The sequence below is a fragment of the Melanerpes formicivorus genome, unplaced genomic scaffold (assembly GCF_026170545.1).
Source record: "Melanerpes formicivorus ecotype bairdi unplaced genomic scaffold, bMelFor1.0.p_v2 SCAF_12, whole genome shotgun sequence".
In the NCBI taxonomy this organism is placed as follows: domain Eukaryota; kingdom Metazoa; phylum Chordata; class Aves; order Piciformes; family Picidae; genus Melanerpes; species Melanerpes formicivorus.
Genome location: NW_027142364.1, coordinates 5,098,266 through 5,123,123, shown reverse-complemented (window position 1 = coordinate 5,123,123; position 24,858 = coordinate 5,098,266). Strand labels below are relative to the sequence as shown.

Here is a 24,858-nt window from a genome sequence, read left to right as displayed (position 1 = left end):
CATTAGTAAAAAAGAGACCGGTTTTGGTTTGCCCTACTGTTAGTCTGTCTTGTCTCTTGGGATATAATTTTCAAAAGCACAAAGGCCAATCAGGAAAAGTATCTTCAGCTGAAAGCCAATTAGATTTAACAACTTCACCTTATCTTCAAAAAAATCTCCTCCATGTTTCAAGTGCTGTATAATCAGACTCACAATTTGTACTAATTTAAAACGATTCTCATCAATACCGAATTCCACAAGCTAGCTGTTTGTTTTAAAATCAAATACTTGAATGGAGGAGACCCAAGATAGCCTTAAAATGTTAACGCATGATGCAAAAGCAATGATCCAGAGGATGCTCTAGCTAATTAACAAGCTCTACACACTGACTTGGAACGACAATACAGATGAAAGTAGTGACAAAGATTCCATGAAATTCTAAGAGATCCTTGATGGGCTTGTGCTCCATAGAAAGCAGAGGGAGAAAGGACAAAGCACCTCTGGGGAAGTATTCATAAAGATCCATGTTCATACACCTAGAAATGCTGATACAGGCAAATGTTTCAGGTGCCAGTGCAAATAATCCTGCTGGCGTAGTTGATATAGCTGGCTCCTCAACTCAAACAAGGGATATCCATGGCAGTGAGCCTCACAGAGAAGTGAGGGGCATATCAGTAGTAATTTGAGCAAGGAATAGGCACCCCCTGTTGCTGCAGGAAAATACATGCTGACCAAGATAGATGAGGTGCAGTTCTTCCAAGACAACATGAGAAACACATGGGCATCATGAGTTACTCTACCACAGGTTTTCAAGACTTCCAGAAGACTCCTGGGATCTGTGTTCATGCTGTCTGAGATTCAGGCATTACTTAAATATTTCTGTATTTTGCTTGGCAGAGTCCTTCAGCAAAATTTGAAAAACTGAAGAGTAGTTGTACACAATAAGGAGTCAGTTAACTTAGCAGTTAATTACCAAGGACTATGCAGCACTCATTGAAGTAGACAAATACTTTAAGAAAAGGTTTTATGTCTGAGGAAAAGAAGGCCCACTCTGCTGGAAATCCAGACTTCTGTAGTGATAGAATAACCTCTAATCTCTCTCATGCTTTATCCCCCTTTCACATCAGTGTGACTGCACCAGTTCTCACATAATTCCTCAGTGTACATAAGTTTACAGGAAATCAGAATAAAGACCAAAATGTTTGCACTAGTGCCCAAGGCAGAGTGTGTTCTTTGTAGACCATAAGCACATTGCTTCCATTAAGGATCAGGTACAAACTCTCCTCTGTTCACACAGTGTTACAGCCTTCTTTTTAAAAGGTCATAGGTAATCTGTAAAGTAAGTGATAAGGATATTTTGCCTTGAGCTACAGCATTACTTACTATGAGTAGTACTGTATAAGTGTCTAACACTAAATCTGCATGGAAGAATGCTGCACAGTACTTGTGCCTGCTTTCAGGAGGGAGTACAGGATGTCAGAAAGAAGAAATGATCATAGAAGTTATTTACCCCTTTCTCTGGAAAGAGAGATTAAATACTAAAGCATGAAACTCAGACATCAGCACCTTAGAATCTACTTTGTGAACCCCAGAATGAGCAGATGCTGCCAGAACATGAACAAGACCTCTCAGCACAGTAGGCAAAGGTGAGTTTTGCTACCGTAATGATTTTTTTCTTTGTCCTTAGGGCTGCAAAATTCCATTTATGGTGTAAATAAGAAACTTAAAATACAAATTTAGGATGACCTTTTCAAGCCACACCTCTCATTAAAACAAATAATCCTTGTATTATTGGGGAACAACTAACCTCCCAGACACACCAAGGGAAGCACTGGGAACATGCCACCCTAACATTACCTTCTCCTTCTGTGCCTTAAGACAGCTTTCAATCTTCCTTTGCCTTCAGGACAAACACCTTTCAATCCACAGCAGCAGCAAAGTCTCCAATTTCTAGACCTTGTGTACACAAATCAACTTGTATGGACAAGGACTGCCCTTCCATCCATGTAAGCTGATCCTTTCAGATTGTAACAGTGCTGCTATTCTGGTTTGTTTTCTAAGAATCAGACTTTGACAGTTGAAAAAAGAAAAAGAAATGGACTGTTTATATGGAGACTTCTACCTGACATGTGAAGAAGAAATAGTAAAGAAAAGAAAAAAAAGAGAGAAGTAGTGTGTAAATGGTGTTAGACAGCAGAACACACATATATGGCATCAATAAAAAGGTCAAAGATGAACAATACATAGGCCCCTCAGTTTAGGAAGGATGCTGACTTGCTGGAACGAGTCCAGAGAAGGGCAACGAAGTTAGTGAGGGGCTTGGAACACAAGCCCTATGAGGAGAGGCTGAGGGAGCTGGCGCTGCTTAGCCTGGAGAGGAGGAGACTCAGGGGTGACCTTATTGCTCTCTACAACTACCTGAAGGGGGGTTGTAAACAGGCAGAGGTTGGTCTCTTCTCCCAGGCAGCCAGCACCAGAACAAGAGGACACAGTCTCAGGCTGTGCCAGGGGAAGTTCAGGCTGGAGGTCAGGAGGAAGTTTTACACAGAGAGAGTGATTGCCCATTGGAATGGACTGCCCAGGGAGGTGGTGGAGTCGCCGTCACTGGAGGTGTTCAGGAGGAGACTTGACAGGGTGCTTGGTTACATGGGTTAGTTGATTAGATGGTGTTGGATGACAGGTTGGACGCCATGATCTTGGAGGTCTCTTCCAACCTGGTTTATTCTATTCTATTCTATTATTTTATTTGTGTCAAAAGATAAGGTACAGATTTAAGTTGAAGAAAAATAGATGCTCCCACGTGCACTTGCCAGAACTGTTGAACTGCTCAGTTCTGCACATAACCATTTTAAATGCCTGACAGAGAAGCCTAATTAGATTGCCCTGTTATAATATTAAAAATTGCTTGTTTTGATTACCTGCCACTCAGGATCTGTACAGCACTCTTCTCTTTGCCAAAAGAGATGCTATCACACCATGATACCTCCTACATTAACACATATACGTACACAAAGAGTGTACTTCATATGACCTCTGTCTCAACTATTCATGAGTAGCAGAACAGACTAATTCATGAGAAAAACATGATGTTAAACCCAGGCATTTAAGTACCTCATAAAGGTAAAAAGAAAGATGATCAGTATTGCCATTAATTCTAATAAAATGCAGATGATAACCATTTAAGTCTTTCTTCTCTTGAAACAAAAGGATTGCTTTCATCACTCAATCTCTCCAGAGATATTCAAGGCCTGCTTGTATGAGTTCCTGTGTGATCTGGCATAGGTGATCCTGCTCTGGCAGGGAAGGGTGGACTGGATGATTACTCAAGGTCCCTTCCAGCCCCTAACATTCTATGATTCTGTGATCTGTCTATCTCTGATTAGCTAATATCAAAGACAGCTAACTTTTAATGAGCAGGATCAGATGCCTTCAGTAGCTCTGTCAACACAAATAAAGTGTTTTTATGGAGAATACTTTTTAGTGCTGAATCATTAAAACTCCATCATTCTAACAGGGAAATAAATCAGAACACTCGATTCTTTTCTGTCTTATAACAGGACAAATATACTTAAATCATTAAGGTTACAGCATTTTATCAAAATAGAAGTGAAATTAGAATTCCATCCTCAACCTGTTCTTACCAGGACAGTAAGACCAAAAAAAGCCACAAATACAAACACAGAGCCATTTGACAGAATAAGTGAGATATGTCCCAGAACTGTGAAGCTAGCACCTAGGGACTAGTATTTTTTTAAAAAAAATATAGAAGGAATCAAAAGGAAAACTGAGTGAAAAACTGGAGAGCAGCCAGACAGAAAGAGACCTAGAGGTACTGATTGACAGATGGCTGAACATGAGCCAGCAGTGTGCCTAGGTGGCCAAGAAGGCCGATAGCATCCTGGCCTGCATCACCTGACTGGTGAGAGGCCTTGAACACAAGCCCTATGAGGAGAGGCTGAGGGAGCTGGGGTTGTTTAGCCTGGAGAAGAGAAGGCTCAGGGGTGACCTCATTGCCCTCTACAACTACCTGAAAGGTGGTTGTAGCCAGGAAGGGGTTGGTCTCTTCTCCCAGGCAACCAGCACCAGAACAAGGGGACACAGTCACAAGCTGCGCCAGGGGAGGTTTAGACTCGAGGTGAGGAGGAAGTTCTTCACCGAGCGAGTCGTTCGTCATTGGAACGGGTTGCCCAGGGAGGTGGTTGAGTCATCGACCCTGGAGGCGTTCAAGGGGAGATTGGACGTGGCACTTGGTGCCATGGTCTAGTCATGGGGTCTGTGTTGATAGGTTGGACTCGATGATCCTCGAGGTCCTTTCCAACCTAAGCGATACTGTGATACCTAACCACACCTTATGTTTGGAATCTGCAATATAAAATTCTAATTTCCTTTACAGAAAAGCCCCAAACCAAACAACAAACCAAGCAGACTACATCTTTGTGTTTCATTTACTACAATGATCCATTAATTTACAGGGAGAAAAAAAAAAACAGATTTAATGTGATTTTTTTTTTTTACCCCAATTCCCCAGAGCCCCAAAGAAGTATCTACTGCAGCATAATTGGTTCCAGAGCACCGTTGATTCCAAATGTTCAGCCCCATTTTAGCTGTGCAGGCAACTGTTTTACAAGCTTTCTTGAAGATATTTTGTAAATAAGATTTATGATACTTTTGTGGTGTTTGGAATTAATTAAATGCTTTGACAACTGCAAATAACTGCGGCCACTTGTTTTAAACAAAAATCCTGTGACGACAAACCTCGATAAGCAGACCAAATGCAGCCAGCAAAATGCAAGCAACAAAATACACTATGCAAGGCAAGCTTCCTGATAAGAATTAATCTAAGATCAAATAAGATGTTTTGCAATTAGCATGAATAACAGAAATTTGAAAACATGATACTACTATGAAGTTCATGTACACAAGCTACTTTGTCTGTTTTATATAGCATTATATTATCTTTTGTTCACAGGTTATTACTTGGTAGACGACAGCTTTAACATTTTAGAGTTAAAATGACTTTAGAACAATTTTCCTCTCATCCAAGTACCAACTTGACAGAATAAAACAACTTTAAGTATTTATTACTATTAATCTTTGTATGTTGCCTAGTAGCTTAAATTAGAATAGAATAGAATTAACCTGGTTGGAAAAGACCTTTCAGATCATCGAGTCCAATCTATCATCCAACACTATCTAACCAACTAAACCACAGCATCAAGCGGCCCATCCAGTCTCTTCCTAAACACCTCCAGCGATGGGGACTCCACCGCCTCCCTGAGCAGCTCATTCCAATGGCCCATCACTCTTTCTGTGAAGAATTTGGAATGGAATGGAATGGAATGGAATGGAATGGAATGGAATGGAATGGAATGGAATGGAATGGAATGGAATGGAATGGAATGGAATGGAATGGAATGGAATGGAATGGAATGGAATGGAATGGAACGGAATGGACATCTGAGAAGAACTTCTTCCTAACATACAGCCTAAACCTCCCCTGGCACAACTTGAGACTGTGTCCACTTGTTCTGGTGCTGGTTGCCTGGGAGAAGACACCAACCCCCACCTGACTACAACCACCCTTCAGGTAGTTGTAGACAGCAATAAGGCCTCCCCTGAGCCTCCTCTTCTCCAGGCCAAGCAACCCCAGCTCCCTCAGCCTCTCCTCATAGGGCTTGTGCTCCAGACCCCTTCCCCAGCTTTGTTGCCCTTCTCTGGACACGTTCCAGCAACTCAACATCTACTACTACTTTTTATTACTACTTTTCCACTCCATTTCAGCCTCCTTTGGCAGAAGTATGAAACAAAAATTTGTTAAATATACAGGATTTTTTTTAAAAAAGTATACTTGACACTTGCCCATTTGATGACAGAAATTTTAAAGGCTTATCACTTTAGACAGCTTTAATAGTAGGTTTAAATAATTACTCACCGTCAGAATCAGCATTTATCTACTGAAACTGTGAAATTTGGAGGAAGAGCGAAAAAATATGGAACAGTGGAACATTTTATCAGAATAAAAACACTGCTGGCAGATATGAAGTACCTGCTGCAACTCCAAAATCAAACCTACCGTTAAACAAAACTTTGCTTTTCAAACTAAAGTGGTGCTTTAATGAATTTAATAGAATTGGCAGTGAAGTATTGTCTGTACTAATGGAATCCTTTTAATGTAGTTTTGAATTCCTGGGACAAGAATTCGCAGCTTAAACTTCTGATTCTCTTGAGACATTCCCCCCCACCCCGCCCCGCAGAAATACAGAAAATGATCAATTACAACACAAAAAGCAATAACAGTAAAACCTGAAAATTCATGGGGAAGCTATGTCTCTTGTATAGCATACAGCAAGCAATTTAAATAATATTTTCATGTTGTTTTCTTCTTTACAACTTACTGATCTATGAGGCTTGAAGATCCGTTATTAAATGCTGAAGGTGAAATAAAATAAATGAGCAGCACTTAGAAGTTGGATGAAAAGGATCAATACTGACATTAATGTAAGATTTTTGTTTAAAAAAAAATAAATTGAAGGAATACAGAATCTTTACAGAAGTTTATCTTTGGTTTCACTTCAAAAATACCTCCCCCCCCCCAGTTTTCTGTCAATAAGATCACTTTTAAAATGTAGAGATATTTTATGTCCTTTACTTCATTAATAGAAACTAATACTGCTAAGTAGCAAGGAACAAGACTTGGGTATGGCCATTTGTAATGCTCAGCTCACTCCAATAGTTTTAAGTGGCTCTTTCTCATAGGAGAAAGGAACTGCAAGTTTTCTTGGGTTCAGCAATAGCAGCAGATTTGGAGTCTGATCAGCAGTAGTCATACAGTCAGTTAAATGAAAAACAGCAATAATTCATGTTTCATAATAACTTTTTTACTCGTAAAATGCTATTAAAAAAAATAATTAGTGGCCTTATTTACAGAAAATGAGTGCCAGCATTAAACAAACCAAACTTACCAATTACACTCTGCCAACAAATGGTGATTCACTAGCTGAGCAAGTGAATTAAGTATAATTTTCCTTACAAAATAATAGTAGGCAAAAATATAACTTGGCAGTATTTCCCGCTTGTAAATGTGGACACTAATTAGCATAGTTATATATATTTTTAAAAAAATGGAATTAAACATGTCAAGGTCTCAGAATTGTTTGAATTCCTCTTTGCTTAATTAATCTGAATATTTAAATGCGCTGCTTCGTGTATTTGGTGTTTCAACCAGAATCCCACTGAATCCCACTAGCAGTCACATTAAATTATTATTTGCACACTGCTTATACAGCTCCCTTTTGAAACCTGCAACTAAAATGAAGATGTAATCCCTTCACATAAAACACCTCCAAGAAATTATGGTCTCTTAATTAGCCAAGCACTTATCCTATTCTTCAACTGACCGTGAGATCTCATGCAGTAGGCAACTCATCAGGTTGATGATCTTTGGTTTTGTTGGTAATACTCAGTCTAGAATCACAGAATCACCAGGGTTGGAAGAGACCTCAAAGACCATCAGGTCCAACCTGTCACCATAGAACTCATGACTAAACCATGGCACCAAGTGCCTCATCCAATCCCCTCTTGAATACCTCCAGGGATGGTGACTCCACCACCTCCCTGGGCAGCCCAGAACACTCATAGAAACTACATTTCAGCTAAAACTTCATCCCTGCATTCCCAGAAATTTAGGGAAAATGAGAATTTTGGAGGATGCAGCAATTAGCAAGCATACAATATTTTATTTTAGACAAGTCACATCTTTACAGCTCAGAAAGTAAACACTGTGGGATGCCTTTGTTTAACTTAGTGTGCCATTTCTTCACAGTTCTGTATAAAATATCATCCTTGTAGCATTCATAGAGTGCTGAAGGATCTACTCTAAACATTTATTCCTTAAATGGCAAATAGCTGGTTTTGATTTGTTGTTGGTTTTTTGGTTTGTTTGTTTCTGCACTATTTGTTTGGTTTGGGTTTTGTTTTGTGGTTGCTGCTGTTGTTTTGATTTGGCTTTTTTATGGAGACAGGACCACACACACTAATAGGTTAGTAAAAGTCTACCATCCTATCAGAACAGTATTGTTTGGAAATACAGCGCCTAAAACTCATAATGCAGTCTTGACATATCCATAATACCTGAAGACACACACACACACATATATATATAACATTACAAATTATTTTCCCCAAATAGAAGCCTTTTTTTTTAAGCCAGAAAAGAAGGTATTTTGCATTGTATTTTCCACAATATTTACACAGAACAAAGCAGATCCTTCCCTCTGTGGAAATTACCACCTAATCACTGGATAGGAGAATTGGATAAAACATTGCTAAGAAGCAATTTGACTGATTACCATTTTACTAACTTAGTTGAACAATTGCCAAGCAATATCAGTCTTAAATGGTATTTCATTCAAGATAATAGTTTGAGCAGCATTTAGCACAAAATGCTTCAGAGGCAAGTCAGAGACATAAGAATAAACTATTGATCTTGGCAAATTTATGGAAAAACATCTAAAAAGCATACTTTATGACAGTGAGATCAAATTCAGAATCACAGAATGTATCTGGTTGGAAGAGACCTTGAAGATCATCCAGTCCAACCTTCAACTCAGCTTTGAAGGTTCAACACTAACCATGTCCCTAAGCACCACGTCCATATGGCATCTGAACGCCTCCAGGGATGGTGACTCCACCACTGCCCTGGGCAGACCATTCCAATGTTTGAGAAGCCTTTCATCGAAGAAGTATTTCCTAATATGCAGCCTAAACTTCCATGGCACAACTTGAAACTATTTCTTGTAGTTCTGATGCTTGTCATGAAGGAGAAGAGGCTGGCTCCCTCTTTGAGCCAACCTCCCTTCAGGTAGTTATACTGGCCCATTATGCATGCCACTTAAAACCATTTTTTTGTGATTTAGTATGTACCTTATATTATTTTCAGTTTCTTTTCAAGATTAATAAATTAATCAACCTCAAAACCAGCAAAAAAGTCATTAGTCTAAAACTCAAGTGCACTTACACCAGCGTAACTGCAGACCAGTTACAAAAGTGTAGCTGAGCACTGAACCTGACGCACTTACTTTAGATAGCACTTACTTTAGTAAGAGTAATAGTTTCCCTCTATGTCATGTTATATCTGGCAATCATAAAGGCTTAAATGCAAACTGGAAAACAGTCTGGAAAGATCAGATCAGGAAAAGAAAACTGTGGGGTTTTGTAAAGCATAAAAAAATATGTTACTTGAAAGCTGTCCAAAGGTGAAAAAGCTGTAGGGCATGCAAGCAAGGTAAAACTCAGTTATAATGAGCTGCTGAAGAGTTATACTTTCCAACCTCTTACTACACCCTGGAGTTTTTTTAATTAAATTGAATCTGGTTACTTAGTAAAAACATTTGATGTGTATTCGTGAGGTTAACATGCTTAAACAAAACAGCCTACACCTATAGTTCTCTAAAACCAAGATCATCAAGAGGGTAACTATGTAACCATATCAATCAAATGTGAAAGAAAATATTTTAACTTCTAACCTCTGTTGCCAGTTGCTGAAGAGAAGGGGATGCAACAGGGTGTAAAGTTGAGTTGCCTCTGACTGGATTATGTAGGCTAATGTAAGCCACAACGTTTCTTTGAAGAACTCTTCTGAGATCCTACAATGCAAGCAAAGCAATGGTTATTACTATGCATCATTATAATCAAGTTTTTGTCCTCTATGATTTTCTAAGTGTTCCTTTACTACTACTTTTTACAATATGCTGTTAAGAACTTCAAAGGATATCTTACTGTTATTTCTCTCTATAGCAGAAGTTATAAATCCATTTCACACATCATCTCAACAAAATGCAAACAGGCCTGGGAGGAATTAAAATGACTACACTTGTAAGGTCAAAAATGAAAACATTACATACTGTGAAACAACGTGATGGCCTTTTAAACTCATGCCTGACAGCAGACAAACTTCAAAAGCAATCATTATCAGCAGTTAAATGTACTAAAAGTTTTAGAGACCAAATTCAGATTTGAATTGCATAACGAACCCAGTGTTTCATTTTATTATTTTTTAGACTACAAAAAAAGTATGTATAAACTGTTTCAATTATTATCTCCTTTTAAAAGAGATCCCCTTTGCCTTCTCAGTAATGAGCTACTCTTTGCATGAAGTGGCTCTTTATTTTGAACAGAAGGGGTGTAATGCAATTACATCTGATGTAAAGCTGACTTGAAGTGGAACTAAACAAATTTTGCTTCCAGCCTGGATCTTTTCAATTTGATTTTTTCACCCCTTCTTGTTTTTGAAGAATAATCATATTGGAAGTATGAAACTTGCAATGCTTCTCACAAATGATAAAAAGCAATTAACTCTTCATTTTTTCTACTGCTTTAATTCAACAGCCATGGATCTCTCTGTTAGCTATTCCTTTATCAATAGAAGTCCACTGTAATCATACATGATCAACAATGCCCTGATGAGGTATTGTCTTTCAATAAGCTGATTTCTGTTCTGTTGAAGGTAAGAGCCCAAGGAATTGTCTGTTAGAATGTACCTAGCTCCTTAGTACAAATATGTGAGAAGTGAATCAGCACTAGCCATGAGGACACTGAAATGTTGACGTCATTAATGTTAACCACAGTAGGGTTCTCTTCCATTCAGTGTGCTCTTGATTCAATTCTTCCCTCACTAAGCCTATCAATTATTGGTATCTGTTGAAGCCCCCAAAAGAATTAAAAGCCCTCTAACCTATTCCTGGGCCTAGGTCTTTTCTGAGGATTGCTCCACCCCCCGGTTCCTCCTCCACCAAACTCTGGCAATGCTCTCTCTTACAGTTCTCTGCTGAATTAGGGAGGGGAATGAGCTCACTGAGGTGCTGCCTTCACAGCTACAGAAACAACTTCCCATCTCATTATTACCCACACTGAATTCCACAGGAACTGCCTCTACAGACATTTTCACTGTGTTTGCTATGGAGTATGTGAATGTACACAGACATTACAAAATGTAGACAGATGTCACAGACCAGTAAATCAACCATAATGTCTATGTGATAACTTCATATCATTTTCATGCTTTCAAGGAAATAATAATTGGTTCAATGAGTCTTTCTGAAATCATTTTACCTCTGCCCATTCATATGAACCAATGTTCCCAAATAGTGTTCCTCCCCATGAGCAGAAAACGATGGTCCGGTCAGGTCTCCAGCCTCTCTTAACCTTCAGCATCAAGGCTTGTATAACTGCTGAGATGACTGCAGTGCTACTGGCCCATTCCTGTCCACCATAAGCATTCAAATCATTGTGATGACTACCAATGATGACATATCTATCTGAAATGTGAGAAGAAAAGACAGACAAAGGAATCTCATTTCCTCTGGATACAAGCATTAAAAGAATTTAAAATAACCTAAAAGATGAACTGTATTAGTGGTCTGTAACATCACTAACAGAATACAATGCTGTCAACAAAAATTTACAACATCATGTGTAAGACAAAATAACAAAATAACACATAAAAATGTGAATACTGCTTCAAAAATAAACCAGTAAATAAATAAGTTAATCCCTGTGCCCTTGCCTTCATTGTTTGCTTATGACTTTGTCTTCTTATAAATCTGATATATACTATTTTTACTGCCAGGACCTTGCCACATAGATAATTTAATAAAGTTCCATGCTCACATTACAGTGTTACAAAAAAAAAAAAACACAAATGAATAAGCAGGAAACTCTATTTTCAATACAGATTAGTGTGGAAAATGGAAGAGAAGAAAAGAGAAGAAAAGAGAAAAGAAGAGGAGGAGAGGAGGAGAGGAGGAGAGGAGGAGAGGAGGAGAGGAGGAGAGGAGGAGAGGAGGAGAGGAGGAGAGGAGGAGAGGATGGGGGAGGAGAGGATGGGGGAGGAGAGGATGGGGGAGGAGAGGATGGGGGAGGAGAGGATGGGGGAGGAGAGGATGGGGGAGGAGAGGATGGGGGAGGAGAGGATGGGGGAGAAGATGGGGGAGGAGAGGAGGAGGGGAGGAATTATGATGAGGAAACGGAGAAAATACACAAAGTATTAGCACTCCCTCACCTGGAAGCCCGTGTTCTGTGCTCACCACCCTATCTCAAAAAAGACATTGCAGAAACAGCAGTTGAGAAGCTGGTAACCAGAACAGTTAGATATCAGGACTTAGACTTCCGTGTAAGGAGACATCGAAAAGACCTGGACTGCAGGTTCAGAAAGAAGACATGACAGAGGGATAGAGATAATGAATGATACAGATATGGTAAGTCAGGCCTAGCAACTTTGATGATCCTGGAAGAATGTATTGTATATAAGGCCATTTTATAAAATGAATTTATTATTTATTACTATTATTAATATTAAATTATTATTATTATTTAATTATTGTCCATTTTAGTTATAATAGTATATATTACTATATACTATTATTTAGTATTATTAATTTATGAATTATTGTATAAAATTCATTTTATAAAATGAATTTTCAACCTGAAATAAAAAGACCTGTCTATGCTTATCCAGAATAAGTACTACTACTAATAATAACAAAAAAAAAACCCACACCACAAAACAAACAAAAACCCCCAACCCCACAGTATATATGATGATACAGACATGGTAAGTCAGACCTAGCAACTTTGATGACCCTGGAAGAATGTATTGTATACAATGAAAAGTAAGACTTTTCAACCTGAAATAAAGAACGTGCCCATGCTTATCCAGAATAAATGATTAAAACAAAAACAAAACCACAAACCAAACAAAAAAACCCAACCCACTATATATGTATATATAGAATATATAGGCCCAATACTAACTTGCAAGTGTAAAGAACTTTATTTTATTCCAAAATGATGATGTGATATGAAACATGCATGACCAGTGGGACTGATGTGCTTCTAGGAGCCTAAACCAAGTTATGACTTGTTAAACTATAGACCATCTATATGAGAAGAATTCACCACCAAAGCCTCTTTGGAGGATTGCTTACTGGCTGTGCTCTGATATTTAGTAAAATTTCTTTCTAATGCAGACCTAGACTTTTAAAGGTGCTGTTTCCATATTTCAGGGTAACGAAAGTGAACAGAAGAATAGTTATCAAATGATGTCACATCCAAAACAATCTCTGGGTGTCGCTTGAGTTTCAAAACATTCTAAAAGTTTTTGTTTTCTTTCTTTATCCGAGGCAATTCTCTCTTCAATCTTGTCAGAACACTGGAATATTGCAACATATAGGTGTCAAAATGCCCATGTTTTATAGTTGCCTATACAAAATTAAGTATCTCCTTCGTACTGCTGATTGCTACCTCAAACCTCAGATTTTATTACCAACACCAACACACTTTGGATATTAGACCAAATTCTCTGTCAAACTGGACTTCTACCAGTTTTGTTCAACAAAATGTGATGCTGTTTTATAAGGAGTCAAAAAATACTTTATAAATAGGGGATCTGTTATGAACCTTTAAAACAACATCTTCAATCAGCTGCTTGGGAGTGTAGAGGTATGTAAGTGAGAATGTCTTTCTAAAAGCAAACATTTAAAATATAAGTGTACATAACAATTTAATGTAACTAAATGCAGTATAAGTCATATAATATTCCAACTTGTAATATTCCAACATGTAATTACAGGTTACACTGACAGTGAAAACCTGTAGGATCTTCATCTCACTTAATTTTAGGCCTTTAGAGGAAGTGCCACTAACCCAGGGTGATCAGACAGAATCAATGTTTGCCTTGTATTGTAATCTCTGTTCAATCTGTGATTGGCATATGTGAACAGGAGTGGAAAGAGACCTTAAATAAAACAGTATAGAACATTTTGATGGAAAAGAAAGTTACAAGCAGCAACTTACTGTAGGAGATGCCAGCTGAATGAACAGGGGTAAAACATACAGCTGGTGCCTCCTTTAAAATTCTTCATCTTTGCACATCTCTCCCTCTTGAATAGAGGCAATACCCTGAAGCAAATGACTATAGGAAAAGCATAAGAGAAAGGATGGTCATGCTTACAGAGGCAGCAGCTGTCCTTTCTCATAATCATTTGCTGAACCATGTAGAGAAAGAGATCATATGGTAAGAAAGTCAAGAAAGAACGAACTAGAGGAAAAAATATCTATCACTTTTGAAAGTGATGAGATAATTCTCAGGGTAGTGATGGGCTGGACAAGAGGGATTTATCATTAAAAAACAGTGACTTTGCACTGTCTTCTCTTGTTATGCATCCCATTTTCAACCATACCCAATAAAGCTACCAAATGAATGTTATGTTTTTCAGGTTTTGAAAGGGCATCAACTATCACATTTCCTCTGCCCTTAAATCTTCTAACATTGTTGCTTCTCAAATCCGATGTCTAATAAGATCACCATTATATGGATGTATTTCTGTTGTGTGTGTTAGGAGGTCTTTAAGCAAAAGAAAGGAAAGAAAAAAATTCCGCCCTTGGTGACGCTCTGCAGTCTTTTCCTTAGGCACTAAAGAGAAATTCTGCCTTTTTTTCAGCATTTCTGGGAACACCAAGGCAAATATTTCAGGTGTAGGAAACTAGCACAACCCCACCAAAATGACAGAGAATGACAACATTGAATATTCAAATCAGTCAAGGGAGCATCAACCAGGAAAAGTAGAGAAACAAATGAAGGTTTAACATTGATTCTGTACAAAATGTTATCCATAGTGCATTACACAGTTAACTTGTGCCTGCATTAGAAGCCATCGCTTCTGCCCTTGCTCAGCAAAACACTCACAGGACTAACTGTTAGCATCTGGGCAGCGCTATTGACTTCACTTAACTACATAACCTTAAACCCTTAAATTAAAGCATATAAGGATATACCTTTCTTCATAATAATGTAATAACAATGCAATAATAAAAGGAGATATTTGGATACAGAGAAGATAAAGAATTTATTAAAGATAAACTAATGTATGCTTTCAAATATCTGCCTTGCTTCTGTTTCACAATTCAGTAGACAGTATGTCTAAACATGGCAGTTTCTACCTTTCAAGTTCTTTGACAGCTATTTGCAAAACAGCAATAGCAGACTAGTAAGTTTGAATTCATGAAGGGAATTAAATTCTTGATTGAAATTAAATTCACTGCACCATTGTTTTCTGTGCTGCTTAAAATAAAAATATTCAGGGTGAGAAGCACAGCATTCAGCACACACGAAACAGAGTCATCAGTTCTCCAACAGGAAGAAATTCCAAATTCTTCACCTCTTACAAGCCCTTAAAATATGAAATGACTGGCCCACCCCCTAAGGGTCTGTAGATAAATATGCAGCCTTTCTTCTGAACTTAATAAGAAAGTCTTAATCAAGACAAATGTGCTGATGTTTGATGATGATTCAATCTGTACATTAAGATTTGAACTGGGTCTGCCACACTTTGAACTATGTAAGTAACCAGAAGCAGTGTTCCTTCATGTTGCAGAAATCTTTCAACTTTTAGGCAAATTCACTTTAGACAGAACAAGCAATAACTGGCCTTCGTTCCCATGATGTCCTCATTATTGTATTATCTCCATACAGCACCAAAGGAGGGAGGGGGATTGTGGTTTATGTCACAGTTGTACTTGTGCAAATTACTGTCTAATTCTTACCCATATTGAACAGCAATTATTATTCATAGACCTGTATAAAACTTAGTCATTATTGTAACACAAAATAAGGCTGCAGGAAGTGTGATTAAGAACTTAGTCACAGATTTTGCACATTATAATCACATTCAATATTAGATTCTTAACTAAGTCAGAGACCACGCTGCCCTACACTTTGGTTTCAGTGAGATGCTTGAATTATGTAAGGATGTTCTAGAGTTGAAGCACAGACTTTTCTTTATTTCAGAATTCTGCTAAAATTAGAACAAACCAAAACCACACACCTCCCACCCCTCCTTATCTAAATTTTTATGTACAGCTTGCATTGTAATTCAAATAATACAATACAGGACACTGTAAAATTTAAACCACAAACATAGTTGCTTGTTTTAAAACACTAATGGTCTTTATGGTCTACATGTAATCAGTGCTAGTTGTGTAAAAATATGTGCCCTTCAGCTCACTATCTGCTTAACCCTTATGTTTTATAAAAAACAAGTAACAAAATGACTACAAAGGTTGTCTCCTTCCTTTGTATTAGCAAATTATCTGGTAGAATAGATTCCCAATCCAAACTATGACTCTCAGCCATCATAAAACAAATACTTGATACAAATGACAAAGGACTACTTACCAGGCAATACAGATCCTTTTAAATATCCAATAACATTAGAAATTGTCTTGTAAGTTGTGACTGACTGAATATTCAGACTGATTATTTTTTTGTCTGTTAAAAGATAAAAAGACAAAGAAAATGATAAACTTGCTTATCCAACCAAGAAATCTAGAGCTATAAATTGCCTGCACATTAAAAAAGTTAAAACAAAGGAAAAAGAAGGGAAGAAAAACCACAGCAAAGAAAATACAAGGTACCAAACATGGAATATGAAATTAAACCATGAAATATTACATTATTCTCTTAGTCACATTTAGATCTCTAAAAAGATCTGTACTTGTTGAGTTAAAAGATCCTTCAGTTCACCCAGTATAAGCTGCCAGAATACAACAGGAAAAGAAAAAAAAAAAAACAACCAAAACATTAAATCCAGTAGGATTTACATAATTCTAGGGTAATGAAATTTGTCTTAATCTTTATAGGTTTTTCTCACTTGATACTTTGCTCAGGTCAATCTTTTGGTAACATCCACAAAATTCTACTTTGTTTCTTTTACGCTATTCTTCTGGAGAAAATCCCCTATGGTAAAACAGGTGGGAGAAGTTTGACCTCAGCTTGGTCTTTGGTGATATCCTTATGAACTTATACCAACAGAAGCCAGCTTTTATTGGCTTAGCTGGTATCAACTGATGCAAATGGTGCAAACAGAAAGCAGAAAAATCCCAAAACCTGCTAAAATGCAAGGGACTTGCCAGTATTGCTATAGCAGTTGAGACTGTAGCATAGGATAAAGTCAGATAAAAGTGAATCACAGCATCCTAGAATGGTTTGAAGGGACCATAAAGATCATTTAGTTCCAACTCCCCTGCCATAGGCAGGGACACCTCCTAGTAGATCAGGTTGCTCAAGGACCAATCTAACCTGGCTTTGAACATTTTCAGGCTTGGAGCTTGCACATCTTCACAGAATCACCCAGGTTGAAAAGAGACCTGCAAGATCATCAAGTCCAACTGATACATGCCTAATGAAAGGAACACACAGACACGGTGGCTTGGAAGAAGTGAAGAAGTCTCTTCCAGGATGACCAAGTCCCCAGGGAATAATTTCATGGGGGTTTGAAAGGAAACACAAAAGTGATACCAAACTTGTTCCAAGTCCTTGCTGTAATACCCAGCAAAGCAGTGTGAGGACTGGATGCTCGGCTTGTAGAGTCCTCAGCCAGCCAGGGCTGACTAACAAAGCCTCCCCTGATCGCAACCTATCTTTGAGCAATCTGTTCCAGTGCCTCAACACCCTCATGGGTAAGAATTTCCTCCTAATGTCTACTATAAATCTAGCTTCTTACAGTCTGAAGTCATTACCCATCAATGCTGTCACCATATGCCTTTTTACAAAGTCCCTCTTCAGCTGTAGGTCCCCTTTAAATACTGGACAGCTGCTAGAAGGTCTTCCTGGAGCTTTCTCTTCTCTAGGCTGAACAATCCCAACTCTCAATCTGTCTTCACAGGAGAGGTGCTCCTATGAGTGTCAGACATAAAATAGCTTCAAAAAAATTAACTGTCCTTTCTTCAGAATTGTCACTCCCACTGTCTCCCAGATGAACTTCTTCAGTCTGCAGCAATGGAAACGAAACAGTCAACTACAGGGAGCTGCTGATACCTTTAAAATGTTTCATTTGTATTAAAATAGGCTGTGTTAACATTCATCTCATCTGAAAGGTCATAACTTCTATCTGAGAAAAGCGAAAATGTCTTACACTGCTCTAACTTAAATGCTAGCAGTTGTCTGATGATAAGGACTGTCTCATCCTAGACCTGCAGGGAGGTTCTCTTACACCCAGTGTACTGCACCACCCTCATGACAGATCTCCTTCAGTGCCCACAGCCTAACTGTCACAGACCAAAATTAAAATATTTGGTGGATTGTTTTGCTCTTTCCCTCCCAGGCCATTATCCTCCCACAGCTGTATTGCTAACAGTTTGTTTCCTGAGACATATGGAATACGTGAGGAGTTTATTGCAACATGTAAAATAAAACCAATCCATCTCTACAATACTGTTCTTTGAGGTTCATTTGCTAATGCTTCATCTGTTGTTTTGTTTGGGGGGTTTTAATGTACTATTAATATTTATTCTACTCTTTGCTCAGACAAAACCCTCTGTCATTAATGGCTGTGTTCTCTATGGGACAGAATCACAGAATCACCAAGGTTGGAAGAGACCTCAAAGATCATCAAGTCCAACCTGTCACCACAGACCTCATGACTACTAGACCATAGCACCAAGTGCCACGTCCAATCCCCTCTTGAACACCTCCAGGGACAGTGACTCCACCACTCCCTGGGCAGCCCATTCCAATGGCTAACAACTCTCTCAGTGAAGAACTTTCTCCTCAGCTCCAGCCTAAACGTCCCCTGGCACAGCTTGAGACTGTATGCTCTTGTTCTGGTGCTGGTTGCTTGGGAGAAGAGACCAACCCCCTCCTGGCTACAACCACCCTTCAGGTAGTTGTAGACAGCAATAATGTCTCCCCTGAGCCTCCTCTTCTCCAGGCTAAACAATCCCAGCTCCCTCAGCATCTCCTCATAGGGCTTGTGCTCAAGGCCTCTCCCCAGCCTCATTGCCCTTCTCTGGACACGTTCAAGGGTCTCGATGTCCTTCTTAAACTGAGGGGCTCAGAACTGGACACAACTCTGGTTTTGCTAGAACACAACAATAAAGAAAATGCAGGTCAAGCACAGTTAATTAACAATAACCCTCACCACACTGCTTTGCAGTAATCAAGGACAGCACATTAATATGTTGATCTGTCGTGCATATGCTGGGGTTTGAGTCAGAATTAGCTTTGCTCCTCTGATGTAAATTGCTGTAAGGTTTATTAACTGCATGTGATGATGTTTGTTCCATAAATCTGCAGATGTTAGCCTAGAAAATTCTTTTAAAATATTTAATTCTTTTCCTTTTCTAACGTCATGACTTGTAAACCTAAGCCAACCCTGGCAGCAGGGTAGGTCATGCTAAGATTGAAAAAAAAATTCCTTGGAGTAAATTAAAGTGAACTGATGCCAAACAGCTGATGAGTTTGGTTTATGAGAGCCAGTGAAAACTCTTGGTAATGGACTGGAGCAGAGGGAAAATGAAAAGAATAAAAAAAGAGAGGGGACAAAAAGAGAGATAGTTACAAAGTAAAACAAAGATATCACCACCCTTGATTCCCACAAAGTTTCCCAGGCATAGTCCAAGTTCTTGATGGTGGGTGTACCTTCCAAAAGTCTTTTGTAGTAAATGCAACTAATAGTTGCGGTCCTTTTATACCCTTTTGGCAGGGGGGTTGCTCTCCCCATGTAACAGAGAGAGGTGTGCATGAGTTCGGTGTGCACAGAGGGGTGCTATTGACCTTTCAGGGTGCTGTTGCAGTGGTTTTAAAATAAGGAAATAAGGAATTCCCTCCTCCACAGAATCCTCTCTTCATTGTTAGGCCATTTTGCCAGGCCAGTAACTCTCCTCTAGAGCTATTAAGGCTATCAAACCCACCACTCTGTCTATTCAGACCAGGTAATGCCACACAACTCCTTTGAGACAATAGAGTAATTAGAGGCTATCAGCCCTGCCCTGTCACATGCAGTATATTGAGACAATAGAGGCATTGGGCTCTCACCACTAACCCTGATAATACTCAAGGCAGGCCCCATTTCAGGCAAAAAAACTACTGTTTATTTTGAAGACAACAGACAACTGTTTTAATTATACTTAACTCTTTTTCCTCAATCAACACCACCTATCCAGCCTTCAACTAAATATAAAGAAACAGAAAAAAAAACTGCTGGAAATGCACATATTCTGGAATCAGATATTTGAGTTAATAGTCATGTAACACAGTAGTCAGCTTAAAGTGACTTGGGCTTAAAGGCTTAGTACACCAGATGAAAAGACTGAAAATACTCTTTGGAGTACAGAGCAGAAGTGAAATTTAATCCCCTTTAAATAGTTCTGACAACAAACCTCTCTTCCTAATGCTGTATTTTAAAGATCTTGACAACTTTCTCTCTTTTTTCTGTACTCTCTAGAAAACCATGAGGAGACTTGAGCCTAACATTATTATATTATTAGTTTTGAGTTTATGTAATCCAAAAAGTTACTTCTAAAAGAGAAGAACAGAAAGGCAATCGCCAATATTTATTTATTCTCAATATTTGTTACTTTGAAATCTGTATATTGTCTCATACTGAACGACTATCTTCTCCTCTCACAATTACATAGGATCTGATGACTCAACTGTTAAGTTCTTGAGCACATAGCACCGAACTTTTCAGACAGCCCTAAAGGCTTTTTTTTTTTCCCTTTAATAATGAAAGTGACAGTTTTCATGAAGTTATTTCCTCCAAGACCTGAGGCCTTAAAGTAATATCAAATAACACAGAACACGACACAGGTAGAAGTAGCTGCACTCCATGTAGAAGCACCCTAATTTATTTACATGTTAACAATCAGATATGTCAGAGATTTCTTTTATACTGTTGGTGCTATTGTATGGAATAATGTGGACTGCTATGAAATATTTGTAAGATCCTGCTAAGCACACTGATATAAGTAGTACATATTTAAACATATAGAACATATCACAGACTCACAGAATGTTAGGGGCTGGAAGGGACCTCAAAAGATCATCTAGCCCAACTCCCCTGCCAGAGAAAGATCACCTACACCAGATCACACAACACATCCAGGCAGGTTTTGAATATCTCCAGAGCAGGAGACTCCACAACCCCCGTGGGCAGCCTGTTCCAGTGCTCTGTCATCCTCACAGTGAAAAACCTTTTCCTTGTGTTTCCATGGAACTTCCTATGCCTCAACTTCCACCCATTGACCCTTGTCCCGTCATTGGGCATCACCGAAAAGACCCTGACTCCATCCTCTTGGCACTCACCCTTTACATCTTTATAAACACAAAGGAGGTCACCCCTTAGTCTCCTCTTCTCCAAGCTAAAGAGACTGAGCTCCCTCAGTCTCTCCTCATAAGAAAGTTGTTTCACTCCCTTTATCATTTTTGTGGCTCTGCAATGGACTCTTTCAATCAGCTCCCTGAGGTCCTTTCTGAACTGAGGGGCCCAGAACCGGACACAATATTTCAGATGCAGTGTCACCAGGACGGAGTAGAGGGAGAGGCAAACCTCTCTTGACCTGGTAACCACACCCCATTCTAATACTCCCCAGAATGGCACTGGCATTCTTGGCCACAAGAGCACATTGCTGGCTCACAGTCAACCTTCCATGTACTAGGACCCCCAGGTCCTTTTTCTCTTCACTACTCTCCACAAGGTCAGTCCCCTACATATTCCAAAGTTTAATTTCATAATCCTGCACAATTTAGAGAGATTCTTTACCTGCTTTGCAGCAATCTAAACCAAAGCATCACACAGAAAAATAATGGTAGGGAACCAATTTCTGAAAATAAAGCTTGATAATTTACAGTTCTGGTAGGAAAACATTTGAAGTGTCAGGTAGGAATAGAGAGAAGATATATAGACAAATGCTTCACACTGCTTATGCTTAATTCTTTTCATGATCTTCTGTTTAAAAGGAGATTACAATTGAAAGCAACACACAAAGAAAATCCAAGGATGTTAGCATAAATGTTTATAAGTTTTCATATACACTATGCCTGTGCTCCATCTGACTTCCCTATTTAACATGAACTACTTTGAAATGCCAGTAAGCAATAGGTGCAGAACATCATTCTGTTTCTACTGTTTCATACAAAGAATTCAAATTTGGTAGATAAAGTAACGTGCACCGCCACAAAATATGGTGACATCTTTCTCTGTGTTTTCTTGAATTTATGTGCACCACAGTGTAAATACCTAGAAATTATGGGATTGTTTGCATATCGATATCATAGTGCATGATGGCACAGTCAGAGTTTATTAACTGTGCTATTCTTTCTTCTTTCTGACAGGTAGCAAACTACAAAAGAGAAATACAAAACAGCATCACAAGGCTGTAGCTTAATGGGAGGATATATACATATCCTGCCTTTAATAACTACAGCAGAAAGCTGGGAGTCTTTGAGCATCTGGATCTATTATTCACACAGTGTTATCATTCCAGTTACTTAACTTCATGATTTACTATTTTATAAGTTTAAATATATATATATATATAAACAAAAGAACCCAAAAACAATGTCTACTTCACAGACAAAGGCATTAAGAGTTCATAAGAAATGGAATCTTTTCCTGTGCATGCTAACTCTCTGATATTTTCTGAAATTACACCCTCAACGATCATGGTTGATCTAGATGAAGAGAGAAAGAGGGTTGGATATAAACATCAGCTGAAGAAACTTAAAAGCCTTGCATTAGAGGTCCTGTAATTTCAGACAAGACTGCTTAGGAACACTAGGTCAGAACTGTCTGTCCAGCCCTTTATCTGTAAGAGTGACTAGCAATCTGTATGGGGAGAAGAACATAAGAATAGGATGAGTGTATAATGTTTCTAAGACATTATTGTGTCCTCCAACAACTTGAAAGTTACTTAGGCAAGGAGAGAGGGAGGGAATGAGGTGGGGACTATGTGTGTTTAAACTCTTTTGACAGGCTTTTTTTTTCCCTCCCCCAGTGAATCTTTAAGTAGTCCTCTTTGACTGTCAATTTTTAGCATGCACAATATCCTGTAGCTGAAGAGGAAGGGAGAGGGACCTACATTAATAGTCATTTATGAATAATGATATTCTCTCATCATAAATCCCTATCTCCATTGGTGACTTATCTCCACCTCTTCACTGTTAAAAACAAACTTAATTTTACTTATTGCTTTCCATAATTAAATCTCCTGTAATTAAACAGCTGCTTAGCCATATGAACATTTTACCTTGTATACTATGCTGTTTTTCCTAAGTTCTGGAGAGGATCTCAGTAGAAAAACCTTTCAGACAATATCCCCTTGATTCCCTATTTACAAGTCTGGCAACTCAAATTCCTCAGGGTTCCATTCATCCTCCAAAACATGCAGCACTGTGTTTTGTTTCATTTTGTTGTTTGGTATTTTTTTAGGTACAGGAACTATTTAACCATGCAAGTGGGTCTGTGAGATCCTTGGGTCTGCCCTTCTGCAGCAGACAGCTAGAGATGATCACTAGTGAAATCCTCCATCTTTTTCATCTTTTGTCTTCTCAGGTACAACTCATGTAAGCATGAAAACTGACACTTAAAGGCAAAGAGAAAAATTACACATATAGTTCTAGTGTTTTGAACAACCAGACTTCCAGGCTACCACACTTTCCATTTAACACCAAAGCATGCAGTCATTAGTGAGGAAAAACACTTTGTAAACTAAATCCCACTAGACAGATTTACTTTAAGCACTCCAAAGATTCACTGAAAAGGGATGGTTTGCACCTAACTGAAATCTACCAATGGGCAGGTAACTTTAACAAATAACAAATTTTCTCTATCACAGCAGGACTTTCTTCATTTATGTTTATAGGAGTGCTTTAGTTTTACAGCAGTCTTCACTGTTCTAGCAAATACCCTAGTAATACTCTGTAAAAACAAGAAAGCTTCAGAAGAGTACAGCTTCTCTATAAAACTTCACTCTTAAATTCCTTTTAATTACCCATTTTTGGGAGAAAGATCATGGGAGCACAGAATTTCAGAATAATGAGGATTAACAACGATGCACTGAAGTAAACAAAAAGCAATCTAATTACTAACTTCAACAAACACAAAACTAATAACTACACTTCCATTCCCACTATATGTTTTGTAGGTTTTAAGCATTCATCGTATCTCACATGTTTCTCTCCATATCCTCCCACTCCCTCCATCACTTTATGTCTCTTGAAAACTGCAAGGCTAAGGGAAAATAGTGGCAATATGAGAAAACTATATATAAATGTTTAATCATTACTGATGAATCTGCTGTTCAGCTTTTTGAATCATACTGATGAGAGAATGATGATCATTCTATTCCAACAAATTTTAAGCCAACCAATCATCTGAATTGCTCATCCACCTCTTTTGACAGATATGTGATGAGTTCCATGTCAGAAGTCAAATCTCTCTTAAGCTTCTTCAGATCAACAGGAAGACTGCAAATTCAGCCTTCATGGTTCTCATATGCATTGCTCTGTTCAGCATTTTCTCTTTATCATTATAAGTTATACAAGATTTCTTGTCATGAGACAAGTCTTTTATCTCTTCCACTAGGGCTCATACTGAACACTTCAGCACAACATATGCTCCAGCACATGCATAGCTTCATCATTATTTCAAGGTAAAATATATCATAATGCATTACAGAATTATGCAAGGCTTTTTATTATAGACCTCAGTTGCTTAATGAATTAAGAATTAAAACAAAAAACAAAAAAAAACCACCTCCAAAAAACTAAATCTCATGTGGATTACTGTGCCTCAGAAGCTTTACAAGAAATCAGACACAAGCTCTTGTGTTCACCCAGAGTAAGCTGGCCATGGACTGGCTCTTAATGGACTGATAGATTGGAATATTCTCTCTTTCCAGAAATTTTCCACCACACAAAATTCCTGCCTTCTCAGGGAAATAAAATAGACATGCCACACCTGTCACAGAAAAAAAAACAGAATAAGCTGTCCTGCAGTCTCCACACAAAGCTTTTTGAGAAGCAGAGCCTGCAGCCTTTTATCT

General features: G+C 38.4%; 1 protein-coding gene across 5 annotated transcripts in view; it reads right to left on the bottom strand.

Moving 5' to 3' along the window:
* The window catches only part of NAALADL2 (N-acetylated alpha-linked acidic dipeptidase like 2), a 519,424-nt gene that overhangs the window by 121,911 nt on the left and 372,655 nt on the right, over window positions 1–24,858 (bottom strand). For all 5 annotated transcript variants that reach the window (XM_068145027.1, XM_068145026.1, XM_068145030.1 and 2 more), the window contains 3 exons: window positions 16,211–16,303; window positions 11,089–11,294; window positions 9,504–9,623 (listed from right to left, as the gene is read on the bottom strand). In XM_068145027.1, coding sequence (XP_068001128.1) covers window positions 9,504–9,623; window positions 11,089–11,294; window positions 16,211–16,303 — 419 coding nt within the window. The remainder of the gene's footprint in view (window positions 1–9,503; window positions 9,624–11,088; window positions 11,295–16,210; window positions 16,304–24,858) is intronic.